The sequence below is a fragment of the Emydura macquarii genome, unplaced genomic scaffold, assembly GCF_026122565.2.
Source record: "Emydura macquarii macquarii isolate MOO-44397 ecotype Brisbane River unplaced genomic scaffold, CSIRO-AGI_Emac_v2 contig_2205, whole genome shotgun sequence".
NCBI lineage: Eukaryota > Metazoa > Chordata > Testudines > Chelidae > Emydura > Emydura macquarii.
In genome coordinates this window covers 6385552-6409811 of record NW_027132342.1, presented here as the reverse complement: position 1 = coordinate 6409811, position 24260 = coordinate 6385552, and the positions used below count along the sequence as shown (strand labels likewise).

The 24260-nt window shown below is 37.2% G+C and overlaps 1 protein-coding gene and 1 long non-coding RNA gene across 2 annotated transcripts in view; one reads left to right on the top strand and one right to left on the bottom strand.

The window, feature by feature from the left end:
• Positions 1 to 601: 601 nt before the first annotated feature.
• Positions 602 to 11114, bottom strand: LOC137160609 (sulfotransferase 6B1-like). The gene is made up of 6 exons (XM_067559235.1): positions 10873 to 11114; positions 9846 to 10030; positions 7415 to 7541; positions 3873 to 3967; positions 2321 to 2507; positions 602 to 946 (listed from the first exon to the last, which is right to left on the bottom strand). Exons 1-6 carry the CDS (start codon positions 11015 to 11017, stop codon positions 828 to 830), a joined length of 858 nt encoding a protein of 285 aa, XP_067415336.1. The 5' UTR covers positions 11018 to 11114; the 3' UTR covers positions 602 to 827.
• The window catches only part of LOC137160611 (uncharacterized), a 79701-nt gene continuing 61628 nt past the window's right edge, over positions 6188 to 24260 (top strand). Inside the window, exon 1 of the long non-coding RNA XR_010921943.1 lies at positions 6188 to 6321. This is a non-coding gene — a long non-coding RNA (uncharacterized lncRNA). The remainder of the gene's footprint in view (positions 6322 to 24260) is intronic.

Below are 24260 nucleotides of genomic sequence, written 5' to 3'. Positions count from 1 at the left end.
GGCACTATTCAGATCAAGAATCCATTAAGGTTTTCACTTTTATGCCAACTTAGTGCTAGGGTTCAGTCTGAATACATCACGATTCTGCAAGCTGTTCTTCAGTGATCTCATTCATAAATAATGGAAATCTCACAAAATCACTTCTTGTGAGTTTCTGCCATCTTGGGTTGAAAGCTTAACTGCATTTAAACTAGAACTAGAAAATCAGCCACTGCCAGTTCTGAATATGAGCAAGAACCAGAACTGTAAGGGCATGTTTGGACATGGAAATTTGAATATGAAACCTAGTACTTTTAAACAACACACCTCCTTACACTTCATTGACTCATCTGCAGATTTTTGTTTTGTTTACATTGATTAGGATGTTTCTATCTCCAGACCCAATCTTGAAAATATCAAGGGGTTTGGGACCAGGTCTAACAATTAACAAACACTTTATTTTTACTCCTAAAACTACAATTTAGGATTCCCCTTCTTTTTTCACACACAGTCCAAAAAAAAAAAAAAAAAAAAAAAAAAAAAAAATTAGAATTATGTCAATTAAATTGATGTCCAAAGTAAATTATTACAAAAACATTCTTGAGTATCTTTTTATGACCAATCAGTATATTTCCCAAACTTGGTACACCTTACTTATGTACCATTCTTATGGTCACCCATAATATAATTAGATTATTTCCTAATATTTTATGAAAAATTACTACACAGAATCTGTTTTTCAGTCAAGTAACTTCAAAAGTACAAACGTTATTTTAATACTGTATTAGCACATCTCCAGGTAAGTTTCTCTGCTCAGTTGTCAACTGGAGATCACTCTTCATTTGATGTCAGCATTCATATATGATACATTTTGCCAGCTCACTCAATTCCATTTTCTTATTAAACATTTCCTCAAACATTTTGTTTTGTTTTGGGGTGAAGTCATTTTTCCAATCGCCAACAGCACCTGGAAGAGTGAGAATGGGAAATGAACAGCTGATGCTGCTTTGCTATTGGTTGGAGAATGATTTACTCTGTGCTCTTTTAAACAGTCTGGCTTTATTATTGTGAAATTCTGCACACGTTTTATTATCATTATTTTATTCCCTTGTCCTAGCAATAAAGGTCACGAAAAAGTAATGCATACGGTTCATGTGAGGTTCCTGGTGGAAGCAGGCTGGCTTATCAGATGTCACATCATAATAACCATTATATCCTCAGATTAAATTTCTTTTGCTTTAGCTACCTAATTTCCACTTTAAAGTCACTGCCTACAAAACTTTTTTCTAGGGGCCATCTTCCACATTTCCATGCACATCTATGCTTTCCGGTCAACGCAGCGTTACTCTTTTCAGGGGAGTGGATTAACTGCGTCTGACGAAGTGGGTTGCAGCCCACGAAAGCTTATGCCATGGGAGGTGTAGTATTTGGAACTTTTCAGTTGAGCTGGTCAGGAAATGTAATAAAATGTTTTTTCATTTCATTCATTTCCAGTTCAAAATGACTTTGTTTTGCAAGGTAAGCTAATTATAGAACAAAAAATAAAAAACAAAATGGTCAGAATTGTTTTGTGGGCCTCGCCCAGATTTTCAGTTTGTGAAAAAGTTAGAATTTTGTCCAAATTCCAAAAATGCCAAAATCTCAAAATTTTTCATAGGACAGAAAAAATTTCTCACCCAGCTGTACTTTTGTTTCAAACAAGTAGGGATCAAATCTTTAGGAGTGCCTAAATGACTTTGGAGCCTAAGTCACTTAAGTGCTTTTGAAAATTTGACTCTAGATTTAGAGTTTTACGAGAGTTTTAAGGTGATTCATCTCTTTACACTATCAAGAGATTCTCACTCATCCATTTTTATTGTGTCAGCATGTTCTTTAGCATGTACACTTCAAGAAGACAAGAAGTAATATATAAGATAAACACTAACTCCAACCACTCTCAAAAGGAATGTGTTTGTGTGGTTCCTGATAAACTGAGTGACCTTGTCATGCAGTAATGAGATACACATTAGTATTTGTGAAGGCCAGATGTAGAGAAATACAGATAAAGAAAGAGAGAGTTAAGCTGCATGAATCTTTCCTTTCAGTTCTAACTGCTCGTGAAACAATATTAATTAGACTTGTAATTTAGATGCTTCCCTGGGTCTAGTGTGGCCATTCATTTCCAACCAAAAAAGCTGGAAATAAAGCAGACTACAGATGGATTCAAGAAGTGAGAATTGCTTCTCACTCTTTGGGCATGATCCAAAGCTCAAAAAGTCAGTGGAAATACCCCTAGTGACCTCAGTAAGAAATGGATCAGGCCCTATATGAGATTTTGTTGGGGAAATTCCAACCAACTTACCTTTTCGGAATATCAGCTTCCTATTGGATGTGAGTGCACAAACAGTGTGATTTGGGTCACTGTTTTCTTTTTCTACGTTGCTTTTCATCTCAGTGAACGACGACTTCTTGCAAATCTCTTTGATTTCACTGTCACTGATGTTTATTCCCAGAAATACACTCATTTTCTTCACAATTTTAGGAAGATCCTGAGATATTTACAGAGTAAAGTATTTTCTAAGCAGAATATCAGATATTTGCAGAGTAAAGTGTTTTCTAAGCAGAATGTCAGATTTTATTTCTAAAGCAAATAAACAACAATGATTTTTCCTTCCACAAGACACTGTTCAAGCAAAACTGTCATACTGGTCTCGATAGTAGGCCTCATTCATGTCTCACTTACTCCCATGTAAATCAGGAGTAATTCTATTGAAGGCAATGGAGTTGCACATGTGTGCAAAGGATATAAGTGAGAAGAGAGTCAGGCTCAATTTGTGTACATTCTTACTTAAATGTATTTTAAAAAGTTACATGGCCAATTTTGGAGTCTGTTCAGCAAGGCAGTTGAGCATTCCTGTAACTTTCAGCGGGAGTAGTTCTCACTGCCTTCAATAGGAATATTAATGTGCTTTAAAGTTAGGCATATACTTGAGTATCTTGCTGAATTGGAACCTGCGGGTGACATTTTTGGAAGACCTTAAATGACTTAGGAGCTGGAATTGGTTGGATTTTTATTTCTCCTCCTCCTCCCAAATAAAATGCCAAAGATTAAAAAATACATTTTTGTAGAAATTTGTAGAAATTTTCAGTGGAAAATTTGGACTTTTCATCAATATAGCCAAAACCTAACAACCGAAGTTTGTCGTCTTGGGAGTTTTGTATTTTTCATATTGTATTTTTCATACAAAACTGGAAATTCTTGAGAGCAGACATTTCTCATTAAAAAATTAATTTTGTCTAAAACCCAGTTTTCTGGTGGAAAAAAGGTTACAATAGCAACATTTTGACCACCCTTGTTAAGAGTTCAAGTTCCATAGACTCTGAATGGGACATGTGCTCCTAAATCACTTAAGCTCTTTTGAAAATTTCACTTTATATTAGTAAAAATACCAACTTACTTGTGGGACCCTAAGTAGCACAGTCTTCCACTCCAGTCCCACTGCCAACAACAGAAGATTCTGATACAAGAGAAGTTTTTCCCAACCTGGCAGCATGATCTAGCTGTCTGTGCACAGGTCTGAGAGAGGCAGGGACTTCTAAATGTCAGTCCTGGTTCTGACACTGATTCTTTCTGTGGCTTTGTGCAAGTCATTTAACTTCTCCATGCCTCAGTTTCTCCATATGTGAAATTAGGATTTATTACCTACTTCACATGTTATGAAAATTAAGTAGCTAATATCGGTGTAACCCTTTCAAGATGAAAAGTGCAACACAAGTACTAGGTATGGCTGTACTGTTATGAACTTGTTCTGCTTTGTACCTTTTTGTTTTAATTTGATCTTTAAATTTCAGTGATGCAATTCTACAACAGCTTTGTTTTGTATTCTGGAGCATGAGATGGGAAAAACATTTACCTTCTTCATGTCTTCATAGAATAAAAATAAGATGTTTCTGTCATTTTTATGCTCTTCCCAGCTTAAGATATGATCAAACCAGGAACCACACACAACTGTGAGAAAAACAAAATGGGATTCATATAAACTTCATTCAAAAATAATTTTAACTATATAGCATACCCAAAAAGAAATGTTCTCCTCCTACTGTGCAGTGAGAATGCACTGTATTCCCCTGATTAATTCAATTCCTTCAGTTTACTGGACCAAACTGAATGCACAAAGTTTTTCAACTTTTTTTTTCTGACTGTGCTTCTGTTTATGGAATTCTGGTGTTATTTTGATAAATGGATTTGAAGCCAAACGTTGAATCCAAACACAAAGAAATGTGAGTAGTCCTACTGAAATCTATGGCATTATACACTTACAAAAGTTAAGCATGTGAATAAGCATTGGGAGTATTACTGCCATCGTTTGAAAAGATAATAATCACCTCACCACAAAATGCAGCCACTACTGGAGTGAAACACCGTAGCTGCTAATCAGTGCACAGCGATGTTTCAAAAATGTGAGGAGAGGAAGTGAAGAATACCACATCGATTTAAACTATCAGGGGACATTGAGGTAGACAGGATGCTAGCCCCCAGACTAGTACTTAGTGTTGCCAACTACTGTGACTTTTTAATAAGTCTCATGATATTTGCTGTGTGTCTTAAATCGCACCAGCACCTGTTGAAAGTAAGAGATTGCAGGAGAATCTCGGCTTTCATTATTTTAAAAAAAAACCAAACGAAACCAAAAGTAAGTTTCTGGTCTTTTTGGCTGTAAAGAAAAGATTGAAAATATAAAGGGTTCCAAAACCAGATGAGAAACAAGAAAACTCAAATATTTTTTTTTAAAATTGTATGATTTTTAAACCAATCTCTTGATTTTTAAGGGACCAGACCCACGATTTTTGAGCACTTGGGGTTGGCAATACAATACTGTAATCTCCACTCACTTTGGTGTGTCTAATGCTAGTGCTGAATGAAGTACTGTGGCCTGTGTAAAGCAGGAGGTTAGACTAATGAACATATTGGTCCTTTCTGACCTTAAAAATCTATGAACTGTTACTCCCTTGGTTCTTGTGATCAATGGGTACAATTTTGATTTCATTAATAAGTGGCAAAATTTGCTTCAGTAGTGCAGGATCCAGCCCAAAAGGGGCAAACAACAAAACTATGGCTGATTCCTGTGCATAAGGACTGGGAAAGGACTCCATCTGCCCTCACACTTGTCTTGAAGTCAGTGGGTCCACGCAGGTGCCAGAAGATCCCTTAGTATGTATCTGTATAAAAACTGATTTGTGGTTGAAATAATGTTGTTTTTATCCCCACTCCATGAACACACACGAAGTACTATAAGACAATAGTCTACACTATAGACAAGTGATGGGCTACATAGATTTTTTTTTTTAAATCTTTTTCCTTCCTTCAGCTCAAAACTGGTACAGATAAAGGCCCAGATCCTGCAAATCACTTAAGCATGTGCTCAATGGCTTTTGCCAGGTGGGGAACACAGGGCCTGACCCAAAGCCTGCTGAGATCAATGGAAAACTCCTATTGACTTCACTAAGCTTTGGATCAGGCCCAGAACGAGTTGCATTTTGTTTTTCTTTTGAATTTCCTACAACTATTTGTTGCTGTACTGATTCTTGTGTAGCATGTGTCCAGCAGAAACAAACTTGTACAAATGAGCAATAAAACACTGAAAATGCAAAGGGATCATGGGGAAAATACCAGCACAATCTTAACTTCCACATCAGACTCAAAACTGCTACTCATAAAAGACTCATCCCTGTCCTTGGGGTTTGGAACTGGCAGATCAAGATAACCAGCCTTGTCACAGGGCTGGATAGAGTCTGTGAGGTGATGGAGACTTTCAAATAGGTCAAGGCTTACAAATAAAACCTTTGTTTGGATCCAGCTATGCAAAGTGATCTACCTATGTGGGTTGAAATCAGGAATTGAATTTTACTGCTTAAACCCATCTCTAGCACAAACATCCCAAAAGAAGCATTTATATTTATAAAGTACCACAGGGAAAAATACAGATCATAAATGTAAAATAAAAATACACTGATCATGAAAAACAAAGATTAAAACCCACAAAATTAACAATGGGTTTAAAGCCTCCAGGCTCTACAGTTATGGGGTTCTACCTAATATTCCCTTTACTTCATCCAACTTAATAAAGGAAACTGCTTTATATGCTCTCCAATCAGTCTGTTTAAACACTATTGCTTTCTGGTGTGCTCTCAGAACCTAGGGCAAACTGCTGTGCTGAGCATGCTCAGAAGACTAGACTACCCTCCACTTTAAAAAGGGAGGTTATAGATACTTTTTCTCCTTTCTCATGTGTAAAATGGAAGTTCCTGTTGCAAATTACCTTGTAAGCTAATTGCAAGTCAGGGAGACATCAATATCTTCAGGTAAGATGTTGTGTGATAAACCTTTTCTTTCTCATTTTGGTGTAAAAACACTAGATTAACTGTCTCCAGGCTTGTTTTAAAAAGAAAATTCTAAATATGAAGGGACAGTTGGATATCCAAACTCAGCTGTGGCTAGTTAAAGTAATTGGTCTTCTGGGGATTGCAAAAACTGGGACAAAACATTTTTCTGTAAAATCAACAGGGCCATCCCTCTTTAAAGGGGGTGGGGGCACATGGCTGTCCTATGTTTTTGTAAAAACTGGAATAGTGTTAATTTGCTTTAATGTAGAGTGAGGGTAAGGATCAGCAGTTCAGTTTTCTTTTGCTTGCTTGTTTTTTGTGGCTGGAGCAAGGGTCAGTAACTTGTTTGGGAAAGGGTTGGTAGCAAAATGTTTTTCAGGCTTGGCTGGGGAGGAATGCTAAGGCTGGTTCTGATAGAGTTTACTGCCTATGGCCTGTTAACTTGTCTGGATGGAAAGGCTGAAGTGGAGGATTGTGCTGTTTGTACTTGTTCAACTTTGATGGCAGAATTAATCCTGAAAATAATGTGAGGCCCGCTTCCGCGTAGTGGCAGCTTGCTGAGGCTGTGAGCGGACCTGCTGAAGTCAGAATCCTCAGAGCTCTGCAGTCAGCCCACTATGTGGGACTGGGGCCGAAGCAAAATTCCACTGTCTAAATCATCTAAATGTTTGTAAAATGCACTGCTATTCAGTAGTGTGTGATGCCTCTGATGCTGCAATAATGCCATTAAAGACTAGCGCTATTAAAGCGGAACACATACCTCTGGCAGTAATTACATTTACAGTGGCACATGTGGCATTTCCCATTCCAACTATAGGAAATACTGTAAACACCACACTGAAGGGATAGTAGCTACTGTGTTAAGTAAACATAATTATTTTCTTTGATCCTATTTGTGCAACATGTACCGTTGATGTAAAGTTACATGGATTTGTAAAAAAAAAAAAAAAAAAAAGGGGGGGGGGGAATACCCTGTAAATAAGGAATTTTCACACTTATTTACATTTCTCCCTTCTTACCATATATTATAAGTTAGTAGGCTACAGAAAGAAAAGATAACGCTCATCCTTACCATCTCCCCTTAAGAACAGCTCAAGGAAAAGAGACCATGAATCTATGGTGGGAAGATTTGGGTTATCTCTGTAGTAGTGATACATGGAAACTGCAGTATCTTTTGGATTTCTGATGATGTAGAAAGTCTGTAAATGAAGACAATGTGGTTACTAAGGAGAGCTTTCTTCTTTTAGAGCATCCACTTGCATAGGTGTGAGGTTTTTTATATGCCTTTTACCTGAGGTCAGCCCCCATGGGGCTGTGGGTCAGGGTTGTTTTACTAATCATCTTCCAGCCAATAGGCAAATGTCCTTTATAGTTAAAACAGTATTCAAGTAGAGGAGGGTATTTGTGGGAAAAACCACTAGTTGGTGGATTAACAGGCAGTAATGACCCAGAGGCAAAAACTAGAAGTAAATGTGCCTCCACTCATATATTATTTGTGGTTGTACACAACTGCATATAGGTTTCCTATACATGTGTGGACTGGAATATATGCAAGAGACACCTTTCATATTAGTTCATGAATTTAATATATGATCTCAATAAATCCCATGTGTCAAACATTTACTACTTGTCATTCTCATATAAATTGCATATGATTTGTTCCATGAGAACTATTGTAACTAGAGCTGGACCTGAAGCAAATGCCTGCATCTGAATAACCATGAAGTTTGAGTGTTTGAAATACAAATTTGGATCGAGAGCTGATTTTTTTTTCAGTAGCCTCCAATATTGCTATTGGGAGAAGCAAAATCTATGTTAAGACTTGGATTTGTGGCTGAAACCTTAGTTTTAACCCTTACTTAAGTATGTGCCTTTCGTTTACATAATTGGTATTATTGCCTATGATATTCTTTTGCAAACAATCTACACGTCTGAAATTCCACAGTCCTACCAAGCAGTTAATCTTAAAGAACATTCCTGAGGAATCCTGTACACTACAGTAAACTTCCTATTTCTGAAAGAAGGGAAAAAGTATATGAATCTTAAGTAAAAAATCAAGCTTCAATGTTTTCTAATAGACTAACTTCAGGATGATAATTGGAGGCATAGGTCAATGAAACCATATCAGTAGATAAGCATGAGCAATGACTGATGAAACACTGTCAGATTAATTTTAAAGCAACTCATTAAAAGAAGTGTGATATTGATAGTGGGGTAGTCCTTTCATGGCTCTTTCTTTCACGTATGCATGTATGTATCCCTCACGCTTAATTATGTAATTTTAACTCCATTGATCATTGAACTAAACAGAAACTGTATATGTTGTAAAGGTCTTTCACTCTTGGTATATATTTGTGTCTTTCCATGACTAAACCTGAGCCACCAATAAGACATCTGCAATGTAGCTGTTGCCATGTCGGTCCCAGGATATTAGAGACGCAAGGTAGGTGAAGTAATACCTTTTATTGGACCAACTTCTGTTTGACAAGCTTGAAAGCTTCTCTCTCTCACCATTGATGTCACTGGGAGTTGAGCACATGGTTTAAAGGTAGAATATAAATCTAAGTTTACTTATAGATTAAAAGACTTTTAATTACATGTAGTTAAACTGTTTGCTAATAGCATTATTTGAGGATGCTCAGACTCCTGTATGTTTTAGTCTTTTAAATCAAGTTATTTGTGTCTGATTTTCAAAGGCATCTAAGTGCAAGTTCATTCCCATGTTACTATATAAGGAAATTAGGCACTTTGATAACTGTGGCCATTTTAAATCCAGTCTCTTAAATATTGGAAACTTGGAGCCTGAACACTATGTTTTGCAGGACAATTGGCATCAGGCAAGACGTAAAGCAAGTGGGGGAGGCATGCTTCAGACCTTTCATCATTTAATTTACACCTTGAACGAGATTGGTCATGCAAGTCTGATTACAGGATGATATTGCTAAAGTAGTACCTGTTTACTGCCATGCTATTTGGGAATAAATCTAATTCTGGTGGAGATGAGTTATTGGCTTTTGATTAATTGCTGGGAAGTCACTTCCATCACTAATGTCTGAAAAATCCAGTGTCTTGCAGTTATGAGTCTATCTGTCATATATATTAGTTTCACTGCATCAGTAAAACTTTGTGTGTGTGTGTGTGTAAATATGTTCTAGCTCAACCAATAAATACTTTGATTTAGGAATTACTGCATGAAATTTTAACACCTCTGTTATGCAGGAGGTCAGACTAGATAATAATGACTATTGTAAACAAATAAGATATTAAATAAATACTTTACACTATGAAATTTTAAGTAACCTAGGGCCAATACTGGAATGATACTCTGGTTAAATTCAGAGTAAGCCACTGAAGCCAGAGAGTTATTCCAGAATTACATTGGTGTGGCTGAGAGCAGAATTTGTCACTTGATATTGTAAGCACAGTGCGTTTAAAAATGGCTAAATCCAGACAAGGTACCACTCTCTCATATTAAGAATATATTTTAATACAACATATTTTACCTTGCATTGTTTGACCTTAAAATTTGATGGTAACATGTTGTAGTCCAAGTGTGTTGGGATGATTCTCTTTGAAGGAAGCTTGTTCAGTTCTTCCACTCTGGAGATGTCTCCAAACTCAATAGGTGATGTTAGGGTGACTTTGTGAGTGTAAATATGCATGATAATTTCTGCAAGCCAGTGAGTGCCTTCAGACAATTTTTTGTAAGGAAAAAAGGGGGAGGGGAAGATTTATTATTTGAAAAATATACAGACACAGGAAAAGTTTGTTTGGAAGTAGTTCCCTTGTTTGCAAACTAAAGCTCTGATCCTGCAGCATTTAGGCAAGTGAGAAATTTTACACATATGAGCAGTTCTGCTGAGTCGACATGTGTAAATGCTTACAGAATTAGAGCTGTAGCTGACATGAAATAATTCCACTAGGAAAAATGCTGTGTAACACTGATATGAAAACAAACCTTTTTAGAAAATGTGCATATTTTCAGATAGTTTTATAGAAATTAAAATATAGTAGCCTGGCTCAATTTTCCAAATAAGCTTGAGCATAAAACTTATATACCCACCACTTACCTGGCAAATTAATACTTTGGTAACATTTTGAAAAGTAACACTGACTTTTTTGCGGGGGAGGGGGAGGGAATGAATATCTATACAAGCACCACAGAAATTACTTTATACAGTTCTCACTAGTTGGTGATAAGTGTAGTAAGTCCTTAGCCAAATCTTTACAATATGGATTTTACTTACAAACAAATTACCTATTTTGATTTCTAGTAGTACAGAAAACCCATAGATAGCCTCAGACTATTTAAAAATTTCAGAATCAAAATAAACTACACAAATATAATTTATTTTTACAATTCCACACTTTACATCTCAATATAGCTCCATATTTCAAATACAAACTTAAACATCATCCTCTTTCTTTCTCGCTGTCATGTACACACCAGGTTTTTCAGCGAGCTTAAACCCAGAACGTTCAGTAAACAATTAAAATTCCTTGCAATAAATGTTTAAAGTAGAACTTTACCAGACTTTGGATAGGAAACCAAAAGGATGTCATCTTCTCTAGCATCAAAGGTATCCAAGGATTTTAAAAGGTCTGGTGATGACCTAGTTGTAAAGGGAATCCCATTGAATCTATGAATGAGAGCTGTCTGACTCTGGGTTGACATATTTGCTAATGTCCTGGATCTCTGTATGTCAGATAACAGCTCAGTGTCCAGAGGATTTAGAAGTTACTTGTAAGTCAGATGATTTGTAATGACTAATGAAAGTTTAGAGTTGAAAACTGCACATTTATATACTTTGTAAAATTCTGCAGAGTCACCACGTCAGACCTTTTGCCTCATCAGAAAATTAATTACAGCAACTGTAAATACGGACCTTATCTTGATTAATCACCTCTGTTTCACTGTGATAGTATATTACAAAGGTTTCCAGATAAACAAATGAGAGACAAAGTATTTTGATAGTGGAAAGTAACTAGAATGGCAAGTGAATATGCTTACAAAATTTGCCTAATATGCTCATTAGCAAATTAGGCCTTGGGGTAAGTGGCTTGTTGCATCAATATCTAAGAATGCTTCCAGATAAAGTGTGTATCTTTCAAAATACTTCTTACAAATCATCTTAAAATTCAACGTTCCTTTAACTTACATGAACACACAGAATTATTGTTTTCTAACATTAAAATTCAGTCCATTATGTATAAGTGACTAAAGCGTCTCCATTTTCAGAAAGGGCTTAGCACCCACTCACAGAAAATCTCTTCTCTTAAGTTTCCCACTTGAGACACCTTAAAAGCATAGGGACTTGTAGAGCAATTTTCAAAATAACTAATACATTTATCTCCTTGTAGGCATTTCTAAGATGCACATCACCAAAACTGGGGAACTTAAGACACCTGTTAAATATTCCCTTGAATATCACATTCCATAACACATCATGTTTCAAAATTCTGTTGGATCAAATTCTGACCCAATTGACGTGAATAGATGTTTTGCCATTGACTTCAGTGACTCTATGATTTAATCCATTACATTTAATTAGGTTTTGGTTCTGTGTTCCTTCTGTACCCCAAACTCCCATTAATCTGAATGGCAGTTTTGGATTCTCAATGAATGCAGCATCAGACTCCTAGTGTGACTTGGCCATATAATTTTTCTTGATCTTATTTTTAATGAGTTTTATTTCTTTCCTGTGATACTTAGACAGTTGTTTATCCTGTCAAAAACATATATACAATAGCTATGGAAACTGCAAGAATTTGTGATGCAGACATTGATCTTTAAGTATGTGCTATCAACTTACATAAACAATTTAGAAGGTTTAAAATAGTCAGCTGTGGATATCTGCCATCTGCTTAAGAAAGGTGAATTTACCTTCGATGGAGAGCTACAGTAATGTATTGAAAATGGTTTAATTTTTGCATGTCTGTAGAATGGAATCCCATTTTCTGGCAACAAAGCAGGCTATTCATAATATACATTCCAAACAGCCTGATACGTGTTTTCTGTACTTAGATATTTGATAGAATGGTGTAGTGGTTATGGAGTTAATCCCATAGTGTTTAAACAAATAGATTTGCTCCCTGGTGGATTTCATCTGCCAAATTATTTTTTAAAAAGTGTATAAAAATAAATAAAACAGTTTAGGAAAATTGTTTGAATTAAATTTGACAGTTTATAATTCTTTGCGTTCATTGTGAGGCTTAAGGAAATGTAAATTAATCAGGAAGAAGTTTTGTCCTTCTCTGCATGAGGACTTCTGATCTTTTCTCTAGGGAGATCTGGGATAAGACTAGTTAGCTGTCACTTCTTCTGACAGATGACATGATTCTTTGGATGTCCTTTTTGGCAGCCCCTGATGCCAGTTGCATCATGCCTGAGGGTCAAAGGGCCTCAAACTGCCATTTTTTCCTTGTCAGTGTCTCTGAGTGTGAGAGGAACCCATGGAGCTATTTATGCAAAACATAAAAACAATCATTTTCCAGTGTAACCATCGAATCATGTGTTGGCTGTGCCTTTCTCAATTCTGCCACATTCTAGACTGTCCTACAGTCTAAGGACACAGTGACTATATAAAATCAAAGGCCATGTAAATGTTTCAGTTTGCCAAAATTTTGTGTGATTAATTTTTTTCTCTTTTAATTCTGCAATTCTGTGCCATTCTTACTACGTGAGTAGCAACTGAGTGAAGTGGAAAAACCAAAGTATTTGTTTTCAAGGTGCTAAAATGAAATCACTTAAACCACGGCTAATTAAACAGGAGGAGACTAAACTTCTGGCTGTAGTACTGAGCTGTCTCTGTCATTGCCTGCATCATCAACCATGATTTAAGTTTGCTATGTGTGTAATTTTGGAAAGCAAGGCTGTTCTGTTGGGTCATTGGTTTGATGGTTTTCAATGGCTCCATTATTTTGAAGTTCGTGAGGATGTGTTCTATTTCTACCACTGTGAAGCTTTTAGGCACAAACTACTTCTACTGACGCTTTCATAGTCTGTTCCGGAGGGGTAGCCGGGTTAGTCTGTATACAGCAAAAACAATGAGAGTCCTGTATCACCTTAAAGACTAACACATTTCTGTGGGCATAAGCTTTCGTGGGCTGCGAACCACTTTGTCAGATGCACTTTATGCAAGAGACTCTGCACTTCATGCATCTGACGAAGTGAGTTGCAGCCCACGAAAGCTTATGCCCGCAGAAATGTGTTAGTCTTTAAGGTGATACAGGACTCTCGTTGTTTTTTCATCATCTGGATTCTCTTAATTTGAAAAGAGGCTTGAAACAAATTTGAAAGGCCCTAAGCTGCTTTGTGTCCCCAGGAAGCAAATGATGTTCTTCAAAAGACCACAAGGAGTGTTGGTGACATGCTAAGTTCACAGTACTTTCAGAAAAAAGGCGAAAGTAGGAAGATCTTAAAGGAAATACTAAGTAGTGTATGTTACCTTGCCAGACAGGGACTTACACCGCAAAGCCATTATGCTGAGCAAGCTGAAAATGTGCCCAGAAGGGGAGAGGTGAGCTGCTACTTTGCTGGCCGGCAGAATACAATCCTGATATTTCAAAGTGGCTGAAATAGGGTCAAGAAAAATTCACAAGCTCAGGTATTCAAAACGACATAATGGAGATCATGGATCTTAAACTGGTGAGGGATATTTCTGAGAAAATTTTGGGAAAGTGGTAATTCTGGTAGATGAATCAACAGGTTTCCCCAACAAAGAACAAGTGTTTCCAGGATGTGGGTGATGATTTTAGGAGGATTGTACAATGTAGCCTGTCCATGACCTGAGGTAAACATGTAATTAAAGATGTTGTTGCATGCAAATGTGAAGATCAACAGCTGTTGCAGACAATGCTATGACGTTGCCACTAGTATGGCAGGCTTAGTATCAGGTGCAGCAACCAGGTTACAATAGGAGGAACCATGAACTACTATACTCATTGCGATGGCCCTGCTTTGAATTTGGAGTGCCAGGACACTATTAAAAATAGTGCTGACAGCGCTGTCCTAAGAGACACTCTTGAAGTTGTTCAGGAAATCACAGAATTAAAAAATTCACCTGGATGAGAAACTATATTTCTGGATATAAAAGATCAAGTGCTAAGTACTTGAACGTGTCTCCTGTCCAGCAAGTCTGACTCTGTGCAGAAACATTGGTTTTAGTTTCTGAGAACTACCTTGCACCATGTACAACTTGGGAAGCTGCAAAGCATGCAATGGAAGACCCTAAAATGAGCAATTGAATTGGTAGCATAACAGCATAAATGGGAAAATTTAACTTCCTCTTTGGTATTGAACGAGCTCAAAAAGTCTTAAACACGGCAGATAGTCTGTTCAAACCCTACAAGACTCAGACATTTCAGCAGCAGGATATTCATAGATTCAAGGCCAGAAGAGACTGCTGTGATCATCTAGTCTGATCTCCTCTATAACAGGCCATAGAACTTCCTTGAAATAATTCCTAGAGCAAATCTTTTTAGAAAAATTTCCAATCTTGATTTAAAAATTGCCAGTAATGAAGAATCCATCATGACCCATGGTAAATTGTTGCAATGGTCATTTATCCTCATTGTTAAAAATTTGCACTTTTTTTCCCATCTGAATTTGTCTAGTTTTAATTTCCACCCACTGGATCATGTTACATCTTTGTGTGCTAGATTGAAGAACCCATATCTTACGAAAATTATTCAAATGTAAATTTAGTGTAATGTGAGAAAAGAGTTTTTATTCCAAACTTGGTGTTTTCTTTTTATCAGTGCAATACCTAATTTTATTTGGAGGGCAGGAAACACGAAAGCATCTCTCTCCCAAACCTCTAATTTTCTATATCCATGCATCAAAGGTAAATTGTGAGGAATGAGAAATGAAATATTGCTTTACCTATCTTATCAAAATGTGGTAAGCAATTTGACTACATAGGAATGATTATTGTAGAAAATGGTCAGTTTCTTTCCAAACACAAAAACTTAAAACATCAGGGTAAAGCTGTATCTATTTACAATATTTAAATAGCGTATAAATAGCAACATCAATGGTTCCCAGCTTTTTGGGGCAACTCTGCCAGATTACCAGCTAAGACTTTAGCTGTGCCAGCCAGCTCCTGCTTCTTCCATTCACTACCCACTTCAACTGGGTATGCTCTAATTCACAAAGGACATTGGGCTGTTTTGAAATCCAGTGTCATAATGGCGCAACTGGGGGATAGAAGAGCTTGAGTTGTATTGTGGTTTGGAAGGCAGAAGACCGAATGTAAAGCATGTAGCAGTGAGTCAGAAGACATAAAGTTGGGTGTCATCTACATATCATGAAGACTGGGGTTGGGAGCGAGAAGTAAAAGGGGGAACCCTGGTGGAGCCCCACATCCTGGGAAAGAACAACAATTATCCTATACTGCTCTGTAGGATCTCTCCTAGAAAAAAGAGCAAACCCATTTGCGGGTAACCCCTTCCACTTGTCCTGAGGTTGTCAGCTGAGTCCACCGGGTATCTGTGGTACCCAAGGCAGCTGATAATTGTCCATACTGATATAATTAAAACTGACCCTCATGCATGTTCAGGAAGTAGCTCAACTAGTGCAACCTCTGTGCCACACCTAGGGTAGTATGTGAATTCACAAAGGTCAGAGAAAACTTTTTTTTTTTTTTTTTTTTTAATAAGTAGGTAATATTGCTCCCATACTCACTATATCTAGTATAGCGAATTTCTGGGAAATACTGCAGTGATGCTTTTGTTACAAAGGCCAGATTTCTTTTTAAGTCACTTGATTTTTGCATATCCCAACATTTGCGTACCCAACATGATACCTTATGAGGCCTGATTTTTCACAGTGAGTGCTGAGCATCCATCCTTGGAAACTAGACCCCTTTAAGATGTCTCAAGGTTTGATTCTATAGATTGTTTTACAGTATAAACACACACACAAATGAAAAGGCCTATGGTTTCTGAGATGAAGAAGCAGACTTTTTTTTTTTTTTTTTTTTAAACTGGCAGGAAATAACTTCTGTTTATTATGACATTATTTGTATTGTGGTAATACCTAGAGGTCATGGACCAGGACCCCATTGTGTGAGGAGCTGTAAAAACACAAAACAAACAAAGTGCCTGCCCCAAGGAGCTTACCATTTAGATAAAATTCCTGATTATGTATATGATGACATCAACTATACAGCTGTCATTTCATTTCATGTAATGTATCTTGAGGAGTATAGTGCTTTGCAAAAAACAAGAGTAGCATGTAGATATAAAATTGCCCTGAAGAAAAGTTAGGGGACAAATAAGTTAACTTAAGTGTCCGTGGGATACTCTGTCTAGAAAGACATTTATCCCTTGGGTTTCATTGTAAATGCAAAAATTTTACATTAAAATGGAATATAAGAAATAGTGCTTAATGGAAAATGTTTTTTTTTTTATCCTGCAAAAATTAAAAATATTGCAAAATTTCCCATTCTGTATTGTGACAAAAAGTCAGTATCTCAAATGCTCACAAACTGAAAATCTAAAAATTTAAGTCATTTCAATAATTTTGAAACATTTTGATTTCAGCACTTTTTTTTTTTAAATGGAACAATAATTCAGGTTGCTTCTTGTCCCACGAGACCAGTAACTTGCTCTAGTTCTTACACCAAAGACGATACCTGTAGCTAATTTTGTAATAAACTATCTAAAGGTTTAATAACTAGGAAAAAGAAATAACTTATTTACAGATTAAAGAAAACAACATATACACACAAATGAGTTGCAATCTAAATCCTAAAAGTGACAGAATTGTACTAATCTGTCTATTTCAGGGCAAATCCAGGGATAACCCTGGGGGATCTCTTGCTTCAGTTTAGAGTCTCTGGCTCTGTGAGAGTGCAAATAGCAAAGAGAAGAAAAAAATTTCTTGTGACCCCGTTTTTTCTTGTACATTTGGCCTTCTAGTCCATGAGAGAAGCTCCCTTGCACATAACATTTCCAAAGTGTGATAGGGCCATTCACCAATCCTTTGTATTATGATGTTTCTTAATGGCCCATTTAACTTGATAAGCCTCTTAATGGGCAGGGTGGGGACAATTCCTGTGGCTGGGTTCACAAGTTCAGAGCAAACGTTTTCAAAGTTATAAAGTAAAATGTACATATTTCCTTATAGCATACAATACCGACGTTACAAGTGAGATTAATGCATGCAGCAATTTACAAGTATTTCATAAGGTCTAAAAACTAAATACATTCTTATAAGACTAATACCTATTTTGAACAGTTATGAGTTTGTCAGTTCTTAGCTTATACCTACAGCCTTGGCCAGAGCTGGCACTTGGTTTACCAGTGTCACACCCCCAGCACAGTACTGGTGTAGGAAGGGGTGTCGCCAACACTCTTGAATATGCCTCAAGGGCCCCTTATTCTTGATAAGACATCAGCCACTATGTTCTTTCCCCTTGATATGGACTGCTTCCAAGTCAAATTCTGTCCAGACTCCAATGATCTAGAATTGGTCCCCTTAACTCGGTGAGGGGAATGATCTGTCAAAACCCAAAATATTTGATTGCACAAATAAGGCTTAAGTTGCTTAATAGCCCAAACGATGGCATCTCATTCCCACTCGATGACAGCATAGTTCAGTTCTGTGGAAGATAGTTTTGTATTCATAAAGGCAATAGGATGCCTCTTGTTTCTCACCCCTTCATTAGCACTGCACCTAACCTAATGTTAGAGGGATCAGTACACAGCACAAAAGATCTGCTGAAAACCAGGGCTGACCAAAACAGTCTCTTTAAACAAAGCCTCCTTTAAGTTCTGAAAGCCTTTTTCACAAGCCTCTGTACACACCACCTGGTCTGGTTTTCCCTTTTTTGTAAGGTCTATTATGAGGACCACAATGTCTCTAAACCACTTTACAAACCACCGGTAATAGTTGGCCAGACTAGTAAAGGATTGAACCGGCTTCTTGGTTTGTAGGGCAGGTCAACTCCTAATAGCTTCTACTTTTAAAGGGTTAGGACAAACAAACCCACTGCCTACCCTGTGTCCTAGGTTAGATACCTCTACAGTCCCCATTTTGCATGTGGAGATCTTAAGAGTGAGGTTGGCTTCTCTAACTGCCTTTGTAACACTTTGCAGCAGTGTTACGCTGTTGACTCATACTTAGCTTGTGAGCCACTATGACCCCCAGATCTTTCTGCAGTAGTCTCTTCTAGAGAGTCATTTCCCATTTTGTATGTGTGCAACTGATTGTTCCTTCCTAAGTGGAAGGAATTTTGCATTTGTCCTTATTGAATTTCATCCTATTAACTTCAGACCATTTCTCCAGTTTGTCCAGATCATTTTGAATGTTAATCCTATCCTCCAAAGCACTTGCAACCCCTCCCAGCTTGGTATCATCTGCAAACTTTATGAATTTACTCTCTATGCCATTATCTAAATCATTGATGAAGATACTGAACAAAACCAGACCGAGAACTGATCCCTGAGGGACCACACTCAATATGCCCTTCCAGGTTGACTGTGAACTCTGATAACTACTCTCCGGAAACAGTTTTCCAACAAGTTATACACCCACCTTTATAGTAGCTCCATCTAGGTTGTATTTCCCTAGCTTGTTTAGAAGAAGGTCATGCAAGATAGAATCAAAAGCCTTACTAAAGTCAAGATATACCACATCTACTGCTTCCTCCCATCCACAAGGCTTGTTATGCTGTCAAAGAAAGTTATTAGGTTGGTTTGACATTATTTGTTCTTGACAAATCCATGCTGACTGTTACTGATCACCTTATTATTTTCTAGGTTTTTGCATATTGATTGCTTAATTATTTGTTCCATTGTCTTTCTGGTTACTGAAGTTAAGCTGACTGGTCTGTAATTTCCCTGGGTTGTCCTTATACCCCTTTTATAGATTGGCACTATATTTGCCCTTTTCCAGTCCTCTGGAATCTCTCCTGTCTTCCATGATTTTTCACAGATAATTGCTATTGGCTTAGATATCTCCTTGGTCAGCTCTTTGAGTATTTATTCTAGGATGTATTTCATCAGGCCCAGGTGACTTGAAGACCTGTAACTTGTCTAAGTAATTTTTAGTTGTTCTTTCCCCATTTTAGCTTCTGATCCTACCTCCTTTTCACTGGCATTCACTGTGTTTGATGTCCAATCACTACTAACCTTTTTGGTGAAAACTGAAACAAAAAAGTAATTTAGCACGTCTGCCATTTCCACATTTTCTGTTATTGTTTAGGAATTAGAAATAGATCCAGTAGGCCCTCTATTGGAGTGTGGGCTATGGGTTCGGTTGGGTGATGACATTTAACCTCCTAAAGCCTTTTTAGGTACCATCACAATAGGAGAGGCCCGGGGACTTTTTTGATTTAATAACTACTCCCATCTCCAGCACGCTATCTACCTCTTCCTGGATCTGTTTCTGTATTTCCCCTTTAGCACAATATGCCTTGCTACGCAGGACGGGACCCTGAAGTTTCAATGGAATGTAAAATCCTGTTCACTAAACCTGGCCATTGGAAAAGGATTCTTGGTTGCCAATCCTATGCTAAATCAAACTGCTATTGGTAATAATGAATCAGAGAAACACTGTTTCAGTGCCCCAGTAAAATTGTGTTATATTTAAACTAATTTCCTTTTTATTTTGGAAAAGCTTCAGTAGCGGTTACAATGAAATGGATAGCTCATAGTTACATTAGCTACACAATTTATTACTTTATTACTGATTTACTTCTTAAATTTCAGTGAAACCTGTTCAGGAGAGCAGCTTTACTAGGCAAACCACCCAAATAAGTGCCTGATCCAAAGCCAGCTGAAGTCCAATGAAAGACTCCCATAGCTTTCAGTGGGCTTTGGATCAAACCGTACCTGACTCAAATTCTGCTGCAGTTTTATTAGAAGATCATTCACTTCAAGCAACTGACTTGTCACTCCATTGAGTGTTACAGTACAATGAGTTTCACCTGACCATTAAAATAGTACAAAATCCAAACTTCCCAAGCCACACATTTGAGACAACTTTAAGTAATTTTCGTTACATGTCATATCCTGCAGTCCTTCCCCAGTAAAATTCTCACTGAATTTTGACGGAATAAGGATTGCATGATTTGGCCTATAAAACATAATAGTGAGGATCTTATTCCAAATTTAAGGCCTCCTAAATTTTGGAATACATTTCTTTTATGAAATTACAGGTCTGGGAGCCTAATTTCAGAACCAGGCAAATTGTTAGAAACGATAGTAAACAATGGGAGTCCTGTAGCACCTTAAAGATTAACAAATTTCTGCACAGCCCACGAAAGCTTATGCCCACAGAAATTTGTTAGTCTTTAAGGTGCTACAGGACTCTCATTGTTTTTGCTATATACAGACTAACATGGCTACCCCTCTGGAACTTTTCACTATAGTAAAGAACAGAATTATCAGACACACCTCGATAACATGATTTGTTGCAGACGAGCCAACACAGCTTTTTTAAAGGGAAGTCATGCCTCGCCAAAATTAGAATTCTTTGCAGGTGTCAGCAAGATGTGGATAAGGGTGATACAGTTGATATTGTTTACATGTCAAAGGCTTTCTGAAGATCCAAGATCCTTCACTAAAGGCTCTTAAGGAAACTAGATAGTCATGGGATAACGGGAAAGGTTCTCTCATGGATCAGTAACTGATTAAAAGACAGGAAAATAGGGTAAGAATAAATGGTCAGCTCTCACAAGGGAGAGAGCCAAACAGCAGAATCTCCCAAGGATCTGTACTGCAACCTGTGCTATTCAACATATTCATTAATGATCTGGAACAATTAGTGAAGTGGCAGTTTGCAGATGATACCTTGAATAATTTTGTAGTTAAATTCAAGGCTGACTGTAAAGAGTTACAGGGTGATCTCTCAAAACTGGATGACTGGGCAACACAATGGCAGATGAAATTCAACATTGATGAGTATAAAGTTATGCACATTGGAAAAAATAATCCCAACTATACATATATAATGAGGGGTTCTAAACTAGCTGTTACCAAGATCGCTTTCTTGAGTGGTGTCATTGTGGATAGTTCTCTGAAAACTTCAGGTCAGTGCACAACAGTGGTCAAAAAGGCTAACAGAATGTTAGGAATTATTAGGAAAGGGATAGAAAATAAACCAGAACATATCAGAATGCCTGTGTAAATCCTTGTTGCACCCAGGCCTTGAATACTGTATGCCGTTCTGGTTGCCCCATCTCAGAATGGGTATGGTAGAACTGGAAATGGTTCAGAGAAGGGCAGGAAAGATGAACAAGGATATGGAATAAGGAGAGACTAAAAAGATTAGGACTGTTCATTTTAGAAAAGAGAAGACGGGGGGAGAGAGGGGAAATATCATATAAGTCATGAATGATGTAGAAAATGAATAGAGAAGTATTATTTCTCACAATACAAAAACCAGGGATCATCTGATAAAAATAATAGTTAACAAGAGGAAGTACTTTTTAAATACAATTCATAATTAACCTGTGGAACTCCATGGGATGTTGCGATGGCCAAAGTAATAACTGAGTTAAAAAAGAACTAGATAAGTTCGTAGATCATAGGTCCATCAATGGCAATTAGCCAAGATGGTCAGGACACAACCCCATGCTTGGGGTGGCCCTAAACCCAGGGCCATATTATCCATTAGGCACAATAAGCACAGTGCCTAGGGCCTACGAAACTTTCAGGGCCTATGAAATTTTTTTTATATATAATTTTTTATTTTTATTTAAAAAACTATTTATTAATAGCTTAAAATCAAATTAGTTATTTCGGTCAGGGGGCCTACGAAGGCAAGTGTGCTTAGGGCCTACGAAGGTCTTAAAACAGCCCTGCCTAAACCTCTGACTGCCAGAAGCTGGGAGTGGAAGACGGGTAGATCACTCCAAAATTACCTTGTTCTGTACACTTTCCCTGAAGCTCTGATACTGGCCATTGTCGAAGACAGGCTATTAAGCCAGATGGACCCTTGGTCTAACCCAGTATGGCAGCTCTTATCTTCTTATGGAAGAACCCAGCAATGTAAGAAAGGGTAAAAACTCCAGTATTTCAGTGCTAAAACAATACTTACAAAATCACAGAGTGACAGCTACGCAGTAGTAATATTTAGTACTTACTGTGTTCAAAATATTTTGCAAACATTAAAGTCACTGAGAAATGCAGGTGCTCAGGATTTGGTCCATTATCTTATCAATCTTCATAACACTCTTGGGAGGTAGATAATCAAGCATTGTTAGATTTCGTTAATTATTGTTATTATTTCTATTGGTAAGGAGAGCTGCCAGGAAAATTTTCATCAAAACCGTTTTATGTCAGAAAATGCTGTTTTGATTAAACTGAATTTTTTTTGTGAAATCATATTGATTTGGAATACATTTCCAGGAAAAATATTTTCAATTGTCTTTAATTTCATTTGAAAATAATTTTTAAAAATTTTGTTCTGTTTCACTTGTATATTACATTCACATTAATTCATGATCTATTAGCAGTATTAGTATAAAATAACATAATATTTTGACTTTTATTTTTAAAATAATTAAGGGCAGCTGCTACTTCATATAGATTGAAACATCTTATAATATTTTCTTATTCAAAGTGTGCTGTTTGTGTTTTAATGAAACAGTTTGACACTTTGAACAGGTAATTATAAGCACTCAATGTACTAATTAGACTAGCAGCTGTTTTCAATATCCTTGTGTTAGCCTGGAATCATTTTTCTAGGATGATGAAAACAGCTGCTCCTCTAGTTAACATACTGTGTGTGCTTATTTTTTCTTGTACTCGCCAACTTGTTTCCCGTAGGGCACTAAATGGTCATCAGAGGCAATGTTAGAAGTTTCCATCATTATTAACTTTGGCTAGATTTCAACCATTGATTTAGATATGAAAAACCTTGTATTCTATTACTAATCCCTAAACTATTCAGTCTCTGGGGTGACCTTTTCACAATCAACTTTATTGCTCATTAATTCCTCATCTTTACTCTGACTTTTATGCTGTCTCTAATAAATTAAATCTCTCTCAGCTTTCAGAAGCCTGCTGCATTAGGATGGCAAAAGAATCTCCAGTGAGGAAAGCTGGGGAGGGGGGAATCCAATCTATATACAGAAGGATCTTCTAGTAAAACCAGCCATTTCCATGGGCTATTATAAAATGCTACAGTCCATGTACTGCATGTTCTGTATTTCAGGCACTTAGCTCTTACTGATTTTAAGGGGGAAATGTGCATGTGAATCAAGGACTTGCCAGCATTCAAAGGTCTGAACTGCTGAAAGGCACTGATGTGTCCTTTTTCACATGATACCTTTTGCCTTAGTTCAACACGTGGCATGAACAAAAGTGAGGAAAGACAAAGGTAATTAGTGTAACAAGAGGACCATTTCAGTATAGCAGCTACTATCATCTGTCCCCCTTCACCTCCCTACTTCCTTCACTAGCATATCCAATGGAGGCTGATGTGACTAACAGTCTGATCACTGCAATGATCATTCTATATCAATAATAATGGTTGGATACAGATATTTGACAAATGAATTTTATGCTTAGGTCTACCCATTTCATAAGAGGTTAGTTTAATGTGTGTGGGCCAGTTTCTGTGGCTCTTGCTCTGTGTTTACTCATACCTTACTCTGATGATCTCCTACTAGCTTCAGTAGGCATTTGACTAAGGACCTCAGGAATTGCCCCAGAAGTATAACAGGTCCATTAAGCTGCAGTGATCAAACCACTGCCATGGCAGCCTCTGCAGTTACATAGAGAAAGGAAGAATTTCTTGAAAGAACTGATGACTCTTTCAGTGGCTAGAAATCATCCATTCCCATCCCCATGAATGAAAACTGTCGTCAGTTCTGAAGAGGAAAGGTGATTTCTTCAAGTTTTGCTAAATCCAGATTTGCAAAGGTACCTGTGTGATCTTGATGGTAAATTCTTGTTCATGTTAA

Excerpts from the sequence above, each read along its gene's own strand:
- LOC137160609 (XM_067559235.1), bottom strand. The coding sequence starts at position 11,017 with ATGTCAACCCAGAGTCAGACAGCTCTCATTCATAGATTCAATGGGATT. Across the intron at positions 3,968-7,414 it reads GCTGTTCTTAAGGGGAGATG|TTGTGTGTGGTTCCTGGTTT; the intron begins GTAAGGATGAGC and ends TTTTTCTCACAG. Across the intron at positions 2,508-3,872 it reads TCTATGAAGACATGAAGAAG|GATCTTCCTAAAATTGTGAA; the intron begins GTAAATGTTTTT and ends TAAATATCTCAG.